This window comes from Equus przewalskii, chromosome X, assembly GCF_037783145.1.
Source record: "Equus przewalskii isolate Varuska chromosome X, EquPr2, whole genome shotgun sequence".
Classification (NCBI taxonomy): Eukaryota; Metazoa; Chordata; class Mammalia; order Perissodactyla; family Equidae; genus Equus; species Equus przewalskii.
In genome coordinates, this window is record NC_091863.1 from 26,562,514 (window position 1) to 26,584,769 (window position 22,256).

At 36.2% G+C, this 22,256-nt stretch overlaps 1 protein-coding gene across 8 annotated transcripts in view; it reads right to left on the reverse strand.

Moving 5' to 3' along the window:
- Positions 1-22,256, reverse strand: part of DMD (dystrophin) — a 2,264,041-nt gene that overhangs the window by 1,532,598 nt on the left and 709,187 nt on the right. For all 8 annotated transcript variants that reach the window (XM_070604303.1, XM_070604310.1, XM_070604305.1 and 5 more), the window contains exons 5-6: positions 10,544-10,636; positions 2,842-3,014 (exon numbers count right to left, since the gene is read on the reverse strand). In XM_070604303.1, the coding sequence (XP_070460404.1) occupies positions 2,842-3,014; positions 10,544-10,636 (266 nt within the window). The remainder of the gene's footprint in view (positions 1-2,841; positions 3,015-10,543; positions 10,637-22,256) is intronic.

The window sequence follows — 22,256 nt, forward strand, 5'->3', positions numbered from 1 at the left end:
TATAAAATAACAGTAATGCATTTTCAGTTTATAGACTCAAGCCAAGAACACCTATACTTACAGAGCAGATATAAATGTTACAAACATTGTTGATGCAAGAATAATAACAAAACAGAAGGGGGAGAGGAGAGAAGAGAGGGAGGCAAGTATGACGGTTTCCTCATCCTTCATTTCAGGTAGTCAACAGATCTTGTCTAAACTTGATGAAAAAAGGTACACTGCTATCATTTAAAGTAATAGAGGCAACAATTATAAGAATAAAATGATTATAATATAGCAATCAATTTAGGAAACCAATGGAGATGAGAGGTAATGTTTGTGGGCTGCATATTAAGGAGTAAATCCATCTACTGTCAGAAATCAATCAATCCGGAAATAAAAACATATAATCATGAAAACCAACAGAAAGAATAAAAGAAGTTGCTGACAGTGACTACTTCTAGGAAGGCGAGTGTGACGGGGTAGGGTTGGAGTCATGAAGACACATTTTGTTTCTTTTCCTTTGCCCCCCTCTCCAATGTCTGATTTTTTTTTAAACCATGTGCTGTATTACTTCTATGGTAATAAACTAAAATAAGAAATCAGGAAGAAAATTTCACTGCAACTTTATACTTATTACAACTTATCTGCATATTTTGAGTATATTTCTAATCCATTATCATTTGGTTTTCCCACAAAAGTAGAACCTGGCTTCTTTTTAACTGCACTGTAGTGGACTTTGTGTCAATGTAATACTTTTAATTTCCTACATATTAAGATAAAATTTAGCCTTACAAAGATACAAAGCCACTAATATCCTAACCTTTGGCAAGACTATTTATCAATCCCTATGTTCTATATTAAGAGCATGCCTTTGTTCTATATAGCTTAGTCATTCAATTATTGAAATCAGGACACCTCATGACATTCCTAAGCGTACCAACGACAATCACCTTGGAACATAAAGTTAAACCATTTTTTTTCTTTACGTAAACAATATGAACATCTGTCAAAGACAAAAAGAAGAGGGAGATGATTCATGAAAGAGCATTATCAGCTGTGGGAAACCTCTTGAAAAGTAACCATGTTATGTATAAAAAGGTAGCTACTGATGATTCATTCAATGTGACAGAAGAATATATAAATGAAGATATTTTGAGAGAGAAAGAGTGGGTCAGGGACGGATGCAGCAGGGCAATCTGGATATGTTTACTGTATTACTTACAAATATATTCAGAAATCATAAAATAGAATACTAACAAATGTGGTATGTGAACATGCTTAGAGAATTGAAGTCTTCCACTTGAAAAGAAAATGTTAAAGAGCCAACAAGGACCTCATAACCTGACCCTCGATATTTCTGTTCATCTGCAAACGTGTACATGAACAGCAAGATCAATATGCTCAGACCCTTATTGTGAAGCATGTGGCTGCATAAATGAACGCTGACTTAGAATGCAGAATGAATATCTCTATCCCTTCTCATCTGGCTGTACTGAAGCTATGGAATATTTTTCTTTGTGTCACACTTATGAAAAACAATGTGTTAACGTTGTTTAACATGCAGATTGAGTGCGAACCTGCTTCCTTTTGAAAATCAGGTTGCTGAGTCATTCACCTGGAAACTCAGTCTGGATGGGGTTAATTAAACCCAGCTGGAGCAAGACACCTGACAAAGATGCTTATTTAGAGAGCGTTTACTCTTGGATTGAGCTTTACCATGAAGAAAATTTATATTCTGGACTTTTCTAGAAGCAAGATTGGCATAGGAAAATGGTAGATTCATCAAGAAAGAAAGATCAAAGTGAGAAAAGATAAGCTGCATTGAAAATCAGGGAAGATGCAGTCCAGTGGCATTTCAAACACAGTTAATAAGGCAACATATTTGACCCTGGGGATTAAGCTGGGGAAAAGAGATGGGTAATAGGAAAACAAAAGCAGAGATTCCTTAAAGTAAATGTATTATACATATAATATATATTTATATATTATCTATAATATATGTGAATGCATTAAATATAATAAATGTATTACCATGTTGTTTTGCTTTTTCTTGAACTGTTATTAATTCATTTACCGAGCTTCTTTATATGAAAAAATGCAACCATCTATTTTATCTTAGAAAATATAATAGCGTATGGAATATAGTTAAGGACATTTGGTTCACTATATCATACTGAGTTCTTTTTATGAAGATCCACAGAAGAACTCTCTCATGCTTTATAGCAATTGCTTTGCTGTTCCAGAACAATTGTTTCTTTTGATATTCTGAGCACTGAGTCATAGAAATTAATTGTGGTCTGCTCTTTGGCTTGGATGCTAAGATGCTCAGAGCCTCTTTTAACCCCGAAATAGATATAAATAAAAATACAGAGCCTAATGGTATTTGCTATCTAAGTGTGTATCTGACAAGAGAAATGTTTCTTTTTCACATTATTAATCTGATGACGGTAATTAATTTTAGTACAGCCACTCACATGAGATTTGGAACTATTTTTAGCTCTACAGTTTAGGCTCATAATAACACATTATTTGTATAGAAAGATCAACTCCATTCTTAGCAAAGTTAGAATATAACCTTGATTTTCTGGCAGAGTCCCAATTTCAAATATGCTGCTCTCCTCCCTCCACCTTAATCACATTCATGCTTGGGTAATTTTAATATTTCAACAACTAAATGATATATCACATAAACAGGATAAATATTTTTATTCAGTGCATTCCAATGGATGGTTAGATCAATATGGTCAACATACATAACATGTTGCACAGTAGGAAATTATCTGGAACCACAATGGAGAAAAAGATAGTCTCTAAATCAATACTTATAACAATTATTCAATGTCTCAGTGATCTCCTTACCTATGACTGTGGATGAGAGCATTCAAAGCCAGACCATCAGACCAGCTCGTGGTGAAGTTAATGACATTAACCTGTGGATAATTACGAGTTGATTGTCGGACCCAGCTCAGGAGAATCTTTTCACTGTTGGTTTGTTGCAATCCAGCCATGATATTTTTCATTACATTTTTGACCTATGTATGGAAAGAAATTTTTAGAAGAAAATGCATTCCCTGAACAAGAACCACACAAGCTTAAATCTGAATACCCTACTCTTCAGAAATAAATAATGTAAACTTTAGGGTTGATTAGCAATAAGAATAAATTCTGCCAGGACTGAGTCCATTCTAATTAGTTAGGAGTCTATTCTGATTGGTTGGTTATCTGTGATACACCATTTATTGAATATGATTACTATCACTCCTAGATTCTGTGTTAAACTATTAATTTTGTGTTTTTAGAATTGCTCATCTTCTAACTTTCAATGAATATGCTAGAGAAGAGTGTGTACAAAACATTAGATTTGTTGTTAACCAAGAACTTAAGACATATTAGTGATTTTAGGCTAGAAAGAATGACAGTGGCTAAAAGAATGGGCTTACTTTTTTTAAGTTTAGGTTCAAATTTCATAGAAAGCTATGAATGAATTGTGTTAATTGGGCAACTTTTTTAGGTCTCTGTTTCCTTAACTATATATAGAAGGTTGTTATAAGAATCAAAAGACAAACTACAGTAAGATAAAACCCCAGGTTTATAATATAACTTAAAATAATAGAAATTATGTTTACTAATCAAAATGAAGACAAAGAATATGGAAATGAATTTGCCTATTTAAACGAAAGAACAAAAAATCAACAAAAGAAAGAAAAGATTTATCACTAAAAGCTGTGGACATGTCACCTTGGTTTTTGTTTTTTGGGTTTTTTTTTGGTAGTCAGTCCGGTTTAATCCATTATGGCTTTTTTCAGAGTGAGATTCACACACACAAGAGAAGAACAAACATTACAAACTCCGGAAACATGGGCCCAGAACCCTGGCTCATTTATGAGGCCTCTCGGGTCATAGGAAATGCCATTTAAGAAGCTGCTTTTGTATAAAAAAATTATATAAAGTAACAGAATCTCATTGAAGTTACATACACAGCATAGGTCCTTAGGTGACCACAGAAGGCACATCTCACCTCTGTGAGGTGGTCAGATCTGCTCTGGTGTTGACAAGCACATTGTCCTGAGCTGCCCAAGGACCTCTGCCTGGTGGTGGGTCCCCAGGGAAAGAGAGAGTTTGGCTGGGCCTGCCCGGCTACCCTGGACGCTGTCAGAATTATTTCATAGTTTGGTACCCTCAATCTTTTAGACCTGGTAAGCCACTCTATGAGCTTTTCTTTGAAACAGTCTTAGACCCAGAATAGTCATGTCGCTCAAAGAAGATGTAGTCTCCAAGAGTGTGAGGTGTCAGTTAAGGACACAGACCCACTCTCCCCCAGAGGAGAGGGCAAAAGTCAGTTTTCTCTCTGCCTCAAGAACGAAGAGGGAACTGGTGCTCCTCGAACAAAAGAATCCGGAAGGATCATTCTTGACAAAGTGCCTGGCACGCACAGGGGCACCAAATGCAGACGAAAACCACTGGGATCTGGGAGGTTGGCCTTGTGGTGGTTTCTGTCTTACTTGTCTCCCCTCCCTTCCCCCGCAGCAAGAAGCGCTTCCCGTGAGGGGGCTAACAAGGCTCTACCTGCTTTGTCCCCTTGTGCTTGTTTTTGGCAGAGAGGTTAAAAGGCTTAAGGTCTGCGGAACAGACATGTGGAGAAGAGGTTAAACATCCAAGATGCCCTCACATGCAAAGTGGTTAGTGCAAAGCCAAGGGGTGCCGTCTTGTGTGCTGGGCTCAGGAACCTCACTTTGGGGCTGTGAGGAGGCTTGTTTCGTCACAATTCTCTCTGCTGCTCCTTGAAAAGTCACAGCTTCCCTCCCAACACAGGGTCTCCTGGCCCTGCTCCGGGTAGCCCTGTCAGAACGTGCAGGAGTGAAGGCCCTGTGGCTCCGAGTTGCCAGGGTGTGGCCAGGCCTTAGTCTGAATGGGAGTCTGAATTCTCTTCTCTGGCTTTGATGGCTGTAGTCTCATCTGCGGAGTTGTCTTGTTTGAGCAATTTAGCCGCGCCGTTCAAGATCGGGTAGAAGTCAACTGCAAATACGATGGTGGCAAAGAAGCTAAACACCCCAGATGCTTTGGAAGCCCCGTCCAAGTATTTGGCGACAGTTGTGATGGAGTGGGCAAAGCAGATGAAGACCGCTGTGACCCAGCGTCAGAAGTCCATCATGGCCAGCACAAGCCCTGCCACTTGTCGTTCAGCTTGCACGGCATCAGCACGGAGGAAGTACAGGGCCAGCAGGAACTCCAACAGGGGTGCCCTGAGGAAGGCGCATGCTGTGAACGCCCCATAGCAAACAAACGTGATTGGACAAGAGGCCTGACTCCGCCAGCAGGAAGTGGCCTTTGAGCCAGCAGAGGAAGCTGCGCGCCGCGGGAGGGCGAAGAGCCAGGGCAGAACTCGGCAGAAGCAGCCAGCGGGCTTGGGGGTCAGGGGCCCTGGTATGGGGTCCACTTGGGGGCAGCAGCAGGGGCTGAGGCTTTCCCTCGCTCCCTCTCACCCCCAAAATCCCCACAACCAGGAGAGAAGCAGAAACCCAGACTGTGTGGAAAGAGAAAAAGGCCAGACTCTTGGTTTTCTTTTTATTAATTGCTTTCTGTACATTTGATTCTCTACTAGGCTTTGTGCATGTGCGCATGCCATTCAGCGGGTGGCTGTATTTTCAAGTTTCATTCTAACTAATCTGATACAGAAATCCATTCTAAACGTCTTTTTGTAGGTTTCAAGAATGCAGGGGTACCTCATTATAGAACAAACTGTCTACATAGTAAAGGAATAATTACTAGGCTACTTCTTTAATATAAGTCAGGCCCGTTATCATATACTTGGAGGAAGTATATAAGTAAATGTGATTAGTTTTTACCCACAAGGGCTTTCCTTTTGGGAAGTAAAAGGTTCATGTACTACCCACATTTGATCAGAAGATGAATATTTACTGTGTATTCTAAATATAACATTTTATTTTGCTTCTTCATCCATGTAGAAGCTGACAAATGCCTTTGGGGAAAATACATATTTTAACATCGCCAATGTTAGTCATCGTTTTATGAAAGATTCAATGCAAATTTTAGGATAGACTATTAAATGTAACTTTAAAACACTTGAAAAGGATTTGAGATGATGTTTTGTAAATGTGGTAATGATTTCAATATGTGAAATCTTTGCATATATTTGTCACCATCCCTTGATAGCTAAATCTATTATTTAGGGATGGATTATCCAGTTTTCTTAATTCCTTCCTGACCTGCTTATTTAGTCAGTTAGCGAATAAATAGGCCAAACACTTATGTAAGATATATAATTTTTCTCATCATATTCTAAAGTTATAAAGGGCACAAACTCCATGTACAGCAACTGCAGGACGTGTACTTTGTGTCCTGTGCTGAACCAGGGTTGGAATCAGCAGATACTGGCTCAGTGGTGGTGATGGATTTTCACTGATCAGACAACCCTCCCATGATGAATGGGATTCATTTGTGAAATGCTCAGCCAGACTGCCCTCTATGCACATAATGTTAAAGGACAACACAGTATTCAATCCAAAACTCCTTTAGCATCATTATGTCACTAATTCAGCTTATCAGCCTCAGCCTCATTGGTATTGCCTCTACTTGGGTGCTGAGAAAAAAAATAAAGGGCAATGTGAAATAATCAGTTCTTCTTTTCCTGCATAAAAGACAGTTACCAAGAAATCTTTATTCAGAATCAACCTTCAGTTAGGCACTGAGCTGGTCCTAAGGTGAGTCTGTAAGCAGAAAAATTTCCCACCCTCAGGTCTTACTGTCCCTAAGAGAGAAAGAATCAATTTAAACAAATGTGTGCATGTGTGTGTGCATACAACTATATATCTGTTTTTAAAAGGAAAAAAATTGAAATGTCTTTGAGCAGTGATTTCAAAAATGACGAGGAGTTAACTGGGCAAAGAAAGTGTGATAGACAAGGAGATGCACTACCAAGATTCTCCTTCAGGGAAGGGCTTGTTCCAGCTGTGAGTCCCCTCAGGGACTACCTGAACTGCAGGGTCATCACCTAAGGTCATGCTCTTCCTGGGGCAGCCCACATCTAGTGACTGATGAAGAGAAATGGTATAAAGACTCAGCCACGTCGCCCCCCTCAGGACAACTCTAAAGGCTCATTCTAACTCCAAGTTCCCCACCATGGGTTTGAAGAAGGCTGTTGTTGGGTGTGCATCAGAGCTCTAGCTCTCCTTCTCACTCCAGTTACCCTCTCTCTTCCACGGGTGTTGGTTCCAAGGGCATGCCTTACTCAACATCCTACCTGCTGAACTCAAAGTCTGCTTCCAAGAATCCATTCTGTGACTAACAGGAGTTGCAGCAGAGGGGTAGAAGTGAAGAGGGGTAGGAATAGTCTTCCACAAGGCAAGGAGAATGGTGTATAAAAGGCCTGAAGAAGACCAGAGGAAGAACTGTCTTGCACAGAAGGCACTAGGTAGGCAGGAGTTTATAGTAAGGGCGTCTAGCAGTGCAAAAACCATGTTTCTCTTGTATGTTGTGCAAATAATAAATACTATAAACACTCCAGTGTGAAGTAGCCCTGGAATTGAGTATTTCCTTTGAGTTAGCCAACAAAGGTGGGGCTAGCACACCACTGTTTGCAGGATATGTTTTTATCTCCAGCTGGTTACCAGAACTGAGTTGACCATCCTAAAAAGGATTGTTTGCACTTTAAAAAGCAGGCAAGAAAAGATGACAAATGCACGTTGTCCACTTCACAATTTTGCTCAAAGCTGCTTATTCCTCAATATAGGCATTGTTTTTCAGGCTAACAATTTTATTTAAGTGGAAACTGGAAAAACAGTGACAGAGGAAATAGGGTTGGGATTCCTGAGTTTTTACAAGTTCAAAGAGAAGTCCTCTACGACACTATTAATAACACAGTATGTGGCACTGGAACAAAAGATTCATATCTTTCCATCTCTTAATGCCATCCTTAATCTGATAGATCTGGAAAGTATATTAGGTTGGCCAGAGCGTCCTTTAATCTTTGCTGAGGTTCAAGGGCTTCTTCAGCTATTTAGTAGGAAGGCAAATAGGTACTCCTGGTGAAAATATCTTTTGGGATACATTGGATTATGATGAGGAGTATTGAGCAGGAGGAATTTTTTAAAAATGTATTTAGTAGCTTTAGGGGAACAGGGCAATGTGATAGAAGAGAGAAATAAGGAGGGAGGCAGAGGGTTGGAAGAGTATCTACATGCTTGCAGTCATAAGGATATGGTGATTCAAGGACGTAGATGGAAAACGACAGACTCTAAGAGAGGTCTCAGACCAGGAGAGACTACAGAAGCATTTCTTCTGGTATTCCTGGATGTGAAAGCCCCTCCACATGCTAATAATAAAAAATGAGCAAGCTCACAAGCAAATGAAGAAAATATCAGACGGAGCAGTTTTGAAATTTTATCTTTTTGGTGGGTTGAGATGGAGTTAGAAACAGTTTTGAGGAGATAAAAAAGGGTGAGATCATATGAGATGCAGTTTGGATGATAAATGCAGTTAAAATAGCCTTTTGAGGCTCTGTGAATGCCTAAGTTCTCCTGCTAGCTTTGCCATGACTAACATGTGCACAACTCAGCGTTTTCTGCAAGCTGGGGTCCCTCTATGAACCATATGTGACCAGGCCATAAGATAAATGCAACAACTGATAGTCCACTAGAAACTTCTGTAGCAATTTTACAGAGTCCTCTTTATGTCTATTGAATGTAATGATAAAAAAGAAGCTTGGATTTTTTGTATCTTTTTATTTCATTTTTGTAATGCTTCAGTTATATTGTAATTTACATGTAATAGAAAAGGGCAAAATGTTCTTTCCTCAAGATAGTTGGAGAACTACTGAGCAACAGAAGTAAACCAGTTTGGTGGGGGGCCATATGTTGCCTTGCTGGTTCTATCGACACCATCACCATATGAAAAAGGCCCAGAATTGGGAATCTTGGGCTCATTTGGGCTCTTATGAGCTATTCTCTGTTGTCAACCACTATGGTTGTTCTCTCTCTCTTCCGATGTTGCTGTTAAATAGTATTGAGCGTGTTCAGAGTGTTTAGAATACAAAGATATGGGGGTCAATTGGGAGAACAATATGGCTGCTGAGTTGAATAGGTATATCTCTTGTCTGCATGCTGTCTGACTCTGAGCAGGACCAATTGACAATTCAAGTTAAAAGTCAACCCTACTAAATGAAGTAGTGATACCTGCTAGAATAGGGATGAACCCCAAGGATTATGTTCGGTGAAAGAAGCCAGCTATAAAAGAACGCATAGTATATGATTCCATTGACAGGAAATGTCCAAAAGGCAGACATATAGAGACAGAATATAGATTAATGGTTGCCTAGTGCTGGGGGTGGGTGTGAGGAGTGACTGTAAATGGACATGAGATTTATTTTTAGGGTGGTAGAAATGTGCTAAAATTAGATTGTTGTGATGGTTGTACAACTCTGTAAATATCTTAAAATCTTTGACGGATTGGGAGGGCAGGGAGAAACTGTTTCTTCCTCAAAATAGTTTGAGAAGCACTAGGCAACAGAACTAAACCAGTTTGGTATATTTTGAATTTTACACTTAGAATGGCTAAATTTACAATATATAAATTACATGTCAAAAAAGCTGTTTTATAAAAAAGTAATCTCTGATAATAAAAAGAACAGACATCTCAATTATCCTCCAAATTCTTAACATATGAGTGGAAAATTCTAAGCAATCAAAGTTATTCATATGATACACCTCTAATGAAAATGGACCGCTGTACTAAGTACTTTATGGATAGTCTCTCATTTAATGCTGACAAGGAATATACATGTTAATTAGTATTTCTTCTATTTTGACAGTGTGGGAATTATGGCCCAGAAAGGGATGGTGTTATACCCAGTATTACTAAGACTGTAAATGAGGGAGTTGAAATTTAAGTTCATGTTGGTCTGGCTAAAAAAGTGTGTACTCTTTTCACTAAACCAAATGACCTTTGATCTGTTTTCCAGAGGTCCAGTAGTAAATAAAGGCATTCAGAGACCATACGCTGAGGTGGTTCAGAAAAAAATGCAATTTTTTTTTCATAAAGTCGGATTATGAAATGAGTTTGTGTGTATAACACATATACTCATACAGATAATCATATCCCACTAATCTTTTATTGGCGTTAGTTTACATTGAGAATCCACAAGATTCACAAATTCTCATTCATTTGGTAGTGTGAATAACAGCAAAAAATACCTTCCTTTTTACAAAACTATATAGATTCACTTATAGATGAGTTATAAAAGACACATATTTGTAAAAAATATTTTTATTAACACATTGAGGAGATTTATCTTTTTTGCCCATCTGTACCCAGTGAAATAACATTTGGAAAAATATTCCTGCAAGTGTACTAGAACTTGTTTTATAATCTGCTGATCCTTCTCATCGCAGGTGACATTAGTTGTGCCAATCTAAAAGGCAGCACTGTGGAGATGTGCTTTGTATTGTTAGAGATGTACATGTTTGTTTTGCAGGTCAAGGGTAAAATTGAAAAGAAGAATCAGCAACATGTTACCCAAAAGGGAAACATTCATCAAGATTCTTACCTGCCAGTGGAGGATTATATTCCAGATCAAACCAAGAGTCAGTTTATGATTTCCATCTACTATGTCAGTGCTTCCGATATTCACTAAATCAACCTGTTAAAGATAAAGGGAAGACATTTGAAGAAAGGAGACAAAATGTCTATTTGGAAAGAAAACAAAACACAATGGTAATTGCATTCAGCTATTTTCAGAGCCTAAGCAGCATTACAGCTTTTTAAAAATAATCTAAAAATGAAAAAACATATATTTTTAAATGCACTTTCTGTAACAAACAAGTGTCTCCCCAACACATTTACAAAGAGATAGGAAATTAATGTACTTTTAGCATATAAATAGATTACTGTGGATTAAAGAGGCCAAAGTATCTCCAAATAAAATATATAACAATGATAACTCATAAAGCATGACTAAAATTACGATGCACTTCCTAATACATAATAGTCCTTTTATCTAGCTCAGAGGAGTGCTGTTATAATTAGGGATGCCTATATTTGACTAAAACGCTGTTGCTTTAGAAGCACGTATTAGAACTCTAATAAACAAAGGAGCTAATGGCCAGCTCTCTCTTCTTTATCCAGGACTGGGTTTGGGAATCAAAATCTGGCAGGATTTCATTTTTCAAGGCAAATCCCATCTCCTGTCCTTCATGCTCCTAGTAGTCTTAGGTGGAGTCAGGTTAGACACAAGCATCAGGCAATGAGCACATGAAATGATGTTCAACATTACTAGCCATTAGGGAAATACAAATTATAACCACAATGAGCCAGCACAACACACTTATCATAATGGCTAAAATAAAAAAAAATAGTGACAACTTCAAGTGCTGCTGAGGATATGGAGAAAATGGATCACTCACACATTGCTGGAAGAAAGGTAAATAGTACAGCCACTCTGGAAAACATTTTGACAGTTTCTTACCAAACTGAACGTGTGCTTACCATACAATCCAGCAATTGGACTCTTGGGCATTTATTCCAAAGAAATGAAACTTATATTTACACAAAACCCTATACACAAGTGTTCATACCAGCTTCATTTGTAACAGCAACAACCCAGTGCCCTTCAAGGGTGAACAGTTAAACAAACTGTGATACATCCATACCATGGAATACCACTCTGCAATGAAAAGGAACTAACTGTTGATACAACAACTTGTGTGAACCTCATGGGAATTATGCTGAGTGAAAAAATAAAGCCAGTCTCAAAGGTTACATACAGTATGATTCTATTTATATAACAGTTTTAAAAAGACAAAACTATACAAATGGAGAACAGAGTAGCAATTGCCAGAGATTAGGGACCAGGGTGGGGTGGGTGGGGTAGGTGGATGTGGTTGGAAAAGGGCAATACAAAGGGATCCTTGTGGTGATGGATCTGTTCTACATCTTGACTCTGATGGTGGATACACAGACGTTCATATATGATAATGTACAGAACTAAAAACATGTGCATGTACACATATCCACACAAGTATAAGTAAAACTGGAGAAATAGGAATACCATTGGAGGCTTGTATCAATATTGATGTCTATGGTGATATAAGACCCTAGTTTTACAGTGTGCCACCATTTGGGTAAAGCAAGGTAAAGGGTACACAGGATCTCTGTATTATTGCTTACAACTACACGTGAACTTATAGTTATCTCAAAATGAAAAGGTTAACTAAAAAATGAGCATCCAGGGATATTTTGAAAGGAGAAAATATCACAGTAAAGCAAACAAGCAACTTCAGATCAAGGTCTGTACAAGAAGGAGAAATTGTCAAGAGGAAGGGTTGAGAAGTAACTCAATTTTCTCTCGCTATTTACTATCCTTGGCTCACTGGTCCCTTGGGTAGTATTTTCTTTTGGCTGCCTCCAGGATCCTCCCATTTTTGTCTTGTCCTGAGAGCAGTGACCTGGAAGAGTTCTCCATTCATCCTCCCATAAATATTTTCACTAAATAGCTGAGACTCATTTTGGTTAAAGCTTTCATTTTCTCAGGCTCTGAACCCTTACCTTTAAGTTTCACTCTAATCTTTCTCACTTGTTTCTTCCTCCAGTAAGATGGGCTCACCAGTCTCCCATTAAATGCTAAAATATATCCCTATCATCATCTTAATTTCTAAATTTTATTAGTTACAACTTGAAAATATGAAGCTTGCTGGGAAATCCAGGTGAAAACAATAAAAAGGCTACCCTTTGGTCTAATTGTCAAATCATTCCCAATCACTCCCCACATAAACTTATTTGCAAGTTCAGCAGATAATCAAATACTTAAATTTATTTTTGTGTCCCAACTACATAAAAATCATTGGTGAGTTGGCTTAAAACAAATAAATGATACAGAAAAAATGTAGAATCATTTGAATAAGAATAAAAGATCAAGATACAAGTTCATAGATTAATTCCACACGTAATTTATAGTAGAGGATAATATTGATCTATGGCATAGGTTAGATGTGAGGATAGTATCACATGGACTTTACAGAGAAGTCGGCCTGAAGTTGCATGTAAATGGACATTTCAGTAAGGCTCTATTGAGGAGTGGATAAACGGAAATCCTGCAAGCTGATTAACATGAAAGACTTTGACTTTCTTGGGTATAGGAAAGTCAAGGTGATACTGTCATAATAAGACGTTACATGTCTACTTATTTCTGAAATGCAGGTGCTTTTCATTGGACAGCTGAATTTCAGGAGTATGTCATGCAAATTCTCCCTAATTCAGTATGCCATAGTTAATTTGAATATTTAAAATTGTTGGGCATTCACATAAATTTGTTCTACACAGGCAGATAATAATTTGCTAGAATATTTTTGTTTTAGTTATACAAAGTAGAATACAGCAAGTTTCTAGAATTTATTAGAGAAGGAAAAATAGAGATCCCAGGGGAGATTAATAACTCAAGAACAACAAGACACCATGATCTACATTTCATTTGCAGATTTCTCATGTGGCAGTAGAAGGAGGAGCTCCTCCATATGGAAAAGCCACTATAAACTTATCAAATGATTCATTGATTCATTCCTTCAATAAATACATTTTGGTGTTTATTGTATACCATACAATACCATGTGTCAGGCACTGATGTACTTAGAGCACAAAAGGAAAAAATGTTCCTGCTTTCTTGAACTTAATTGAGTGAGAGTGATAATCAGGCCATGCATTGTTGAAAATGCAATTATTTAAATGGAGAAGATGTGATTTTTAGGAAATATACCTAAAACTAGGGGAATCATTGCTGGTTGTTACATTTGGACTTGCCATAGGGATCATCCTGGGAGACTTAGAGCAAGCAACAAGCACTGAGACAGCAGCAGCTCCTATCCACTCTCATAAGCCTTCTCACTGTGTGAGCAGGGAAATGGTTCCTCCATTTCCTTATCCCATAAAATCCCTGCTAAGCTCCAATCTCCATTCTGTTCAGGTATTGTGCTCAACTCTGAATAAAGAAGAGTGAAGCGAACCCCTAATGTCAGAAAGCTAACAGCAGACCACATAATAAAAACTAATTAAAATTAGGTAGGATCCAGGAATTCCACTTCTAGGCATATACCCAATGAATTGAAATCAGGGCCTCTATCAGATATTTATATACCAATGTTCATAGCAGCATTATTCACAACAGCCAAGAGGCAAAAACAATCCAAATGTCCATTGACAGATGAATGGATAAACAAAATGTGGCATATCCATACCGTGGAATATTTTTCATCCTTAAAAAGGAAGGAAATTCTGATACATGCTATAACACTTATGAACCTTCAAAACATTATTCTGAGTAAAATTAGCCAGACACAAAATGACAAATATTATATGATTCCACTTATATCAGGTACCTAGAATAGTCACATTTATAGAGAAAGAAAGTAGAATATAGGTTATCAGGGGCTGGGGAAGAGGGGAATGGGAGTTACTGTTTAATAGGTAAGAATTTCAGTTTGGGATGGTGAAAAAGTTCTAGAGATGGATAGTAGTGATGTTTGCATACCAATGGGAATGTACTTAATGCCACTGAAGTGTATAGTTAAAAATGACCGATTTACACGGTAAATTTTATGTTATGTGTATTTTATCACAATAAAAATAAATAATCAAAAGAAGCCATTGGAACACACCCACATACACACAGAAGCCATAGAAAATATTTAAAGGAATGTGCATGGATGTGTTCCAATAAAACTTATCTATAACACTGGAAAAAATTAGGTAGGCAACTGTGTCTCATGGAGGCTCAGTGAAGGAAAAAAGAAATATTGTGGCAGGTTAAGCAAAAGAAAGAGGAGATATTCGGTATTGATTGAATCTGCAAAGAAGGAATATAAAGACTGGAAGAAAGGGGCAGGTGAGGAAGCCATACCAAGAAGAGCCCACATGACTAAAGGTATGGGGACAGGTGTAAAGGATATTACCTGATGGAGAATTAGAAGTGTTGTACTCAGGCTCAGTGTGGCATGGGGTGAAGTTGTTCAACCATCTGGGGCAGGATTATGAAGTCTTTAAAATTCCAAGACTACAAGGAGCTGAGTAGTAGGGAGGGATGAGGGTGTTATGAAGTAGAGAAACAGTAGTACCAGAAAAGTTGAACACATCTCAGCTAATTCTTATAGGTACTGAAAAAACAGTAGCAAAGATCAATTATAGATGTCTCCTAAGTTAATACAAGGAAGCTTGAATATTTTGTCAGGGACAACAAAGTTTTTTACAATCCTAAACTCTAAGAAATGTACATTTTATAATAACATACTGCATCTTTAATTACAACTTTACAAGTGATACGGTAAAAACCATATGGTCATTTCTTTTGTCAACCTTCAATGAACAGTAAAAGCATAGTATTGAATCTTAGTTTTGTGGAGATGTTCTGTAGATGGTTACAACAATGCAATCCAATTTATGTAACTTTCTGTTGATTTGCAATTATATTTTACTTTTTTATTGCCTGTATTACTCACTATACCATCAGATCCAATAGGGCAGGGACCACCTTTGTTTATAGCACAGTTTACAAGTGGTGTTTCACTCATATATTCTCTATTATGTGTGCCTTAGAGGGTTACTCTTAACACACTGCAATTAGTACTAATCATCATTCCTTTCTAAAGGTCCATAATTGATCAAGTCACGTTGCCATAGTGGGTATTTTTTCATCCTGTAGTTGGGTTGTGAGAAACACAACCATCACCATTTTTTGAGTGGTAAACTATATGTTAATCTTTGTGCTGTCTTCTATGTGTGTGTGCGTGCGTGTGTTTACAATGAACTTTTTTGTTCTTTTTAGAAATATTTTTATACTATTGCTGCACAAATATATTATTTTATATAAATGTATGAGTGAGATCTCATACATGCTCTCTCAAGTCTTCTTTTCCATTTTGTTTGCCCCACTTTCTTCCCCTTTTTTCCTAATCTGACCTGAAAAATTTCTTTCATATTTTTCTCCCTATTTGCATGATCCTTGTATGTGTGAGTGTGCATGTGTGATAGCATATAGACACAAATCTATGGTGTTTTATATTCTACAAAAAACGGCATATTATTCAGATTCTATTGAATATTGCTTTTACCAAACAATAATCCCTTTTATTCACTTATTTTAATGGCTGCATAATAGTTCATAGTTTATATGTATCATAGTTTAGATGTATAATCATTTAGCCAATCCCCTGTTAGTAGGCATTCACTTTGTTTCTAGGGTTGTGGTATTTGTTTGGTTTGGTTTGCCACTTTATACAATGCTGGAATGGACATCTTGTATATACATCCTCAGATACTGATGCTTCCATTGTTATAATAGCTATTCCCAGGAATGTATCTACTAGATGAAAGGGTATATATACTTTGAATTTTAGTAACTGTTTCTTTATAAAAAGGATTTAGCATTTAATATTTTAACCAACAATGCATAAGAGCAGCCTCTTCCCTTATCAGCAATGGGTGTTTCTGCTTTTTCATTTTGCCAGTCTGATGAGTAAAAAGATACTGCATTGTTAATTTAATTGATTTCCATGATTCCTAGTGCATTTAGAATATCTTTTTGTGTGCCTGACCTTTACAATTTCATCTATGAATTGCCTGTTAATATTCTTTGCTCATTTTTCTATAGGGTACTTTTCTTTTCCTACTTAACTTTAAGAGCTCTTTGCAACTAACAGCTAGCATTTACTGAATACTTACATGTGTGAGATATGGTTATAATCAGTTTCATATAGTTCTACATAATTTTTAAATTTATATGCAAAAGTGGTATTGTCTTATACATTTATTATTTAATTTTATGTTTATTGACTTCTGGTACTAAGGTTATTCTGACATTACAAAAGGAATTGCAGAGTTTTATCTTTTTATGTACTCTGGAATACCTTAAAATATAGAAATTATACATTCTTTAAAGATTAGGTTAAATTCATATGTGAAGAGTCCTGGTATATTTTTCAGTGGCAGATCTCTAATAACTTACCAATGTTTTCTAAAGTAATAATCTATTTAATTTTCTGCTATTCTTATGTCAATTTTAGTAATTTGCATCATACTAGAAAATGATCCATGTCCTGGATTTTCAAAATTAATTTTATAAAATTGCGTGTAGTATAGTCTTAGTTTCTTCTGTATCTGTGGTTACATGTCCTTTCTCATTACTAATCTCGTCTATTTTCCATTTTCCTCTTATTTTCTTTTGTTATGATTAGAAGAGTTTATCTATTTTGTGTTCTATTCAAACAGTCAGCTTTTGAATGTATTCAACCTATTTTTTTTAGTTTTCTATTGTGAATTCATTTTCATTATTTTTTATAATCTCTTAAGATAACGTATTTGATACTTTTATTTGTATCTTTAAAAAAACATTAAGGCTAGGGGCAAGCCCCATGACCAAGTGGTTAAGTTCAGCATGCTCCACTTTGGTGGCCTGGGTTTGGTTCTCAGGCGTGGACCTATGCCACTCGTTGGTTGGCAGCCATGCTGTGGCAGCAACCCACATATAAAATACAGGAAGACTGGCACAGATCTTAGCTCAGGGCAAATCTTCCTCAGAAAAAAAAAAAACAAAATTAAGGCTATAAAGTTCTCTCTGAATACAGATCCCACTCTACCCACATCATCATCACAGTAAAAATATGAGACAGTTACTATTTTATGTACATTTTACCAAGAGGGAAACATAGTATCGGAGATACATGAAGCTTCCACAAGGTTGGATTTAAAAGCAGGTCTAGATATGAAAGATAATCCATTAATTAAATCTAGAGAATTCTTCAGGAAGTGCCTTAATAAACTCTCTCAATTAATAAATATTGCACACCACCATGTGTATGAATGAATGTGAAGAATGGCTTCTTTTATGCATTTTTTTTAATATATGCTCTGGAATTACATCTTTCATGGATTCTCAATGTAATTTCTAAATAACTGTGAAAAGGGAAAACGAAAATTAAAGTATGTTAATATCTGTGTTAAATGAATAATTAAGCAAATAATTAAGCAAATAAATTAAGCAAATAATTAAGCAAAGCAAAAAAACATTTATGTGACATAAATGTTAATAAATGGACTCACTGTATGTGTGTGTGCACGTGTGTGTGTGTATCAGTGTTGTGACAAGCACTAGATAGTAGGAAATTCAATATTGAAGTCACTAAGGACGCCCAAAGTTACGTTTTCCTGTTTTGCAGAATGAAAGGATCTGATACCAAATGAATAGGTGTGAAAATTGATATTGTGTGCGAAAATTAAAGAGCATGCATTGAATTTTTGCAGAAACAAGTTTACCTACACATGGAAACTGGCTTTAGGAGTTCCTGCAAACAGACTTGAGACTTTACTCCTAAAGTAATAGTAGATTCTAGGTCAGAGTTTTGCAGCATTGTCTGTGGAACATGCTTTATATGAATGTAATTTTGTAGGTTAGAAAATTCTTATCATTTGCTTTGACATAATGGAACCTTACTGTGACTCGAGCAGAATATTTAAATGTGTTTTCTTAGGAAAACATCCCTCGACTCAGGATGAACAGGCTGCAAAAATCCACCTAGGAAACCTAATGAACTGGCTTTTGGAATAAAGTAGTCTATTGTTACCCATTTTATAGGTGTGAGGACACAGATTGAAGGGAATTCCTATTCTGTCCCCACACTAGTACTTAGATTAAAATATATGATTTTGTACAAAAATATATATTTAGTAATTGTATGATTAATATATAAGTATTTCAGAGAGCACTGTTACTTCCTGGTGCTCCACCTGCTAAATGAGTTGACTAACCACTGGGCTATGAGGAGCAATTCTCTCCATTGCTTAGTCAAGAGAGCAATGTTTGTTTGATCCTAGGTTTTGTTTTATACCCAGTTCCTTCAGGGCATGGATGCAATCTAGTATTGTCAATAATATTTTCTACAAGCTAAATTTAGATATCCCATGGTGGTTATAATAAAAGGATTTTTATATATTATATTGATATATTTAAGATTTAAGAATACTTAAGAAAACTATAAGATTTAAAGCAAACCTGAAATGTAATGGTTTAGTGAAAGGAGATTACTGACCTGGACAAATTTATATCATTTTAATCAGCCTTAGAGAAAGAAGAATAGAAGAATGAGTTCATCAAACATAAAATGGTACACACTGACTTTAGAATGAGGAACATTTGACATAAAAATTAATTACAATAACGAGGTCAAATAATGAAAATGGAAGTTCTTAGAGCAGAGCAGAAGGAAAGAGAGAAGAAAAAAATAAGAAAAAAATAAGAGACTGATATTCCAGTTTGTAAATCATTTAAGCATTTGCAGTTCTGACTTGGATGTTGTAGAAAGTTATATCTCTTTCAATAGGGAACCATCATCTTTCCAATAAATGCTATCTGCCACTTCTTGTCTTTTTATACAACCACTGAGAAGGGCATTTCATAGCTACAGGCACTAATGAGAACACATCCTGTATCATTCAGCCAACTGAAATCAAGTTAGGGCTAGGAGGCTCCTCACATGTGTTTGAAAGGATGTGGTTCTCCCAGGTTATTTCAGATTTTGAGATTTATCCTAAGGAGGAGTCACTTTTGTTTCTTGATATGCAGAATAGTACAATCTGAGTATGTTTTGAATTAGGGAAGAGGTAGGGAATAAGGGTAAGTCACCCTTTTATTCATCAGTCCTGGTATGTGAGTTTAACTGAATAATGCCGTAAATTAAATCTTATAGAATAACTTCACATAGAATGACAAGATTATGACAGGAACCATGAAATATCATCTTTAAAAGTTTGGGTGGATTTCCTTAACCAGAATCTTAAACAATAACTAACGGTTATGGAAATGCCATGCATTGGAATTTATTATATAAAGATTCCCCCTGAGACTTACATATACACATACTTCTACCTTCTATTTGTTTGGTTCTTTAATACATTTCTCTTTCATGAATTGTTTATAACTGAGAAGTTCCTTCCAACATTCTAGACAAATAAGATTTGTTTTTAAATATGTTAAGTGCCTTTTATAAAACATCTGCCATCATGTACTCAAGCTAAAGAGACTTCTCCATATTCAAAAGAAACTCCTCAAGTATTTACATAATCCTTCCAAATATAATGCATTTAAAACATCAAAAATGCAGGAAAAGCAAAGTAGTTTCACTGTTCTACAGCATGTGCTTTTATACTGCGTTTACGATTTATGTAAAATTTTAGGGTTTATGGGCATAAATCATACTCACTTTTTTCCACTGAGAGATGGAGTATTGAATCTTTTATTATTAAATGACGAATAGTTCAATATATATAACCTACAGGGTGGGCTGCATTGGCCATTGTAGATTTGGCTCTGCACTGGCAGGTTTTCTTTATGTACTTTACATTCCAAATCTTTATATTCCAAAGATTACTTTTTATTTTATACAAATATAGAAACTTGCACTGCAAAATGCTTTTTTAAAGCACATTTTGACCAAGAAAACATCCTAAGACTTACTTTTGGGGACTCACTATGAAGATCCTATCCCGACCTTCAATGATTCGTCTTCACATGTTTAGTCATTCATTAAATATTTTCGTCATCCACCATATGCCACATATCAAGTACCGAAGACAGAGATTGACTAAAAAATGGACTATTTTATCAAATTGTTTAAAGACTAGTGAAATAAGTTAAAATTTCTCTATGTTTTGGATGTCTTTATGATTATAATCATATATCACAAGGGAATTCTTTTTAACGGAACTATGGTTTTACTTGCTTATACACTGCCTTTTTGACAATAAAGGTTTGAAGCAGTGAATCTTTTAAAAATCCCATGTTAAGAAAATATAAACGTTAAAGGGGTGAAAGAAAATTAAAACAAATAGATCAAAATAGAAATTTCAATGCAGGTAGTCTCACCGAACAGAAAATGCAGAACTCAAGTTTTTGGCAAAGTAGCATTTACAACTAAGTAAAATTTCTTGTATGAAATATTATATACTAGAGGGCATCATTTGAGTAAATGGGCACTGTCATCAGGAATAATTTCACAACACAGAATAAGATAAAAGAGGTATACACTTTCAGGATAATATTAGTTAACTGGAATTTTTATAAACACTATGTATCTTATACCTGGCAATATAGAATGCCACTTTAATGACAACATCAAGAACCCTATATAGCCACAGCTTTCTAATCTTGAGCCATGTATACTGATTTTAGGAAAAGAACTTGGCAATAGCAACCACAAAAAATTTTGTTACATGACTAACATTCATAATAATAATAAAAAAGTTTTTAATTACAATACAACTTGTAGCCATATAATTATTATCCCCAAAGATCTCCAGGTGTAAAAATCCTAGATAGGGGCTAGCCTGGGGCCGCAGCGGTTAAGTTCACATGTTCTGCTTTGGCGGCCCGGGGTTCGCTGGTTTGGATCCCGGGTGCGGACATGGCACGGCTTGGCAAGCCACGCTGTGGCAGGCGTCCCGCATATAAAGTAGAGAAAGATGGGTACAGATGTTAGGTCAGGGCCAGTCTTCCTCAGCAAAAAGAGGAGGATTGGCAGATGTTAGCTCAGGGCTAATCTTCCTCAGAAAAAAAAAATCATAGGTAAATGGCTACCTCAATTTTAAATTTAATATGCAAGAAAAAAAATACTGTTTTCCCTCGATGTAAGAAATACACTGGCGGGGAAGGATAACCAATTCACCTTGTGAAATGATTTTAAATGACAACTAGCTTCATTTTAAGAGTAATAATTTCACATTGCATCTGAATATAAATTTAAAGATTACAAGATATGCTTGTGTATATTTTTATATTCCATAGAAGAATATTTTGAAATAATTCTATTAGTACATTTCACAGATGAGATGACAGAGTAGAGCCAAAGTCATGAACTCATTCGGCAAATATCCTGCAGCTAGTGAGTGACAGGGTTAAAAGGATATACTTCCTCTGGATCCTTGGAATGAATATATATAAGGTGCAGACATATTACAGGCCTATTGTTAGATTGAAAATTTAGTGTAAGAAATAATACTTGTCTAACATAAATTAACTTAAAATTTGAAATTTATATCTGAACACTGGATTTTATGAGTAATAAATGGAAGCAGTTTATATTCAGTCAAATATATTATGTTCTGACATACTCCAAAATATATGTTATATGGCTATTTAAGTCTCTGAATACTTAAAGGACACATAAAATACTAGTTTTAAAGAACACTTTAGAATCCTTTTTATCTGAGATCATATGCCAGGAAGA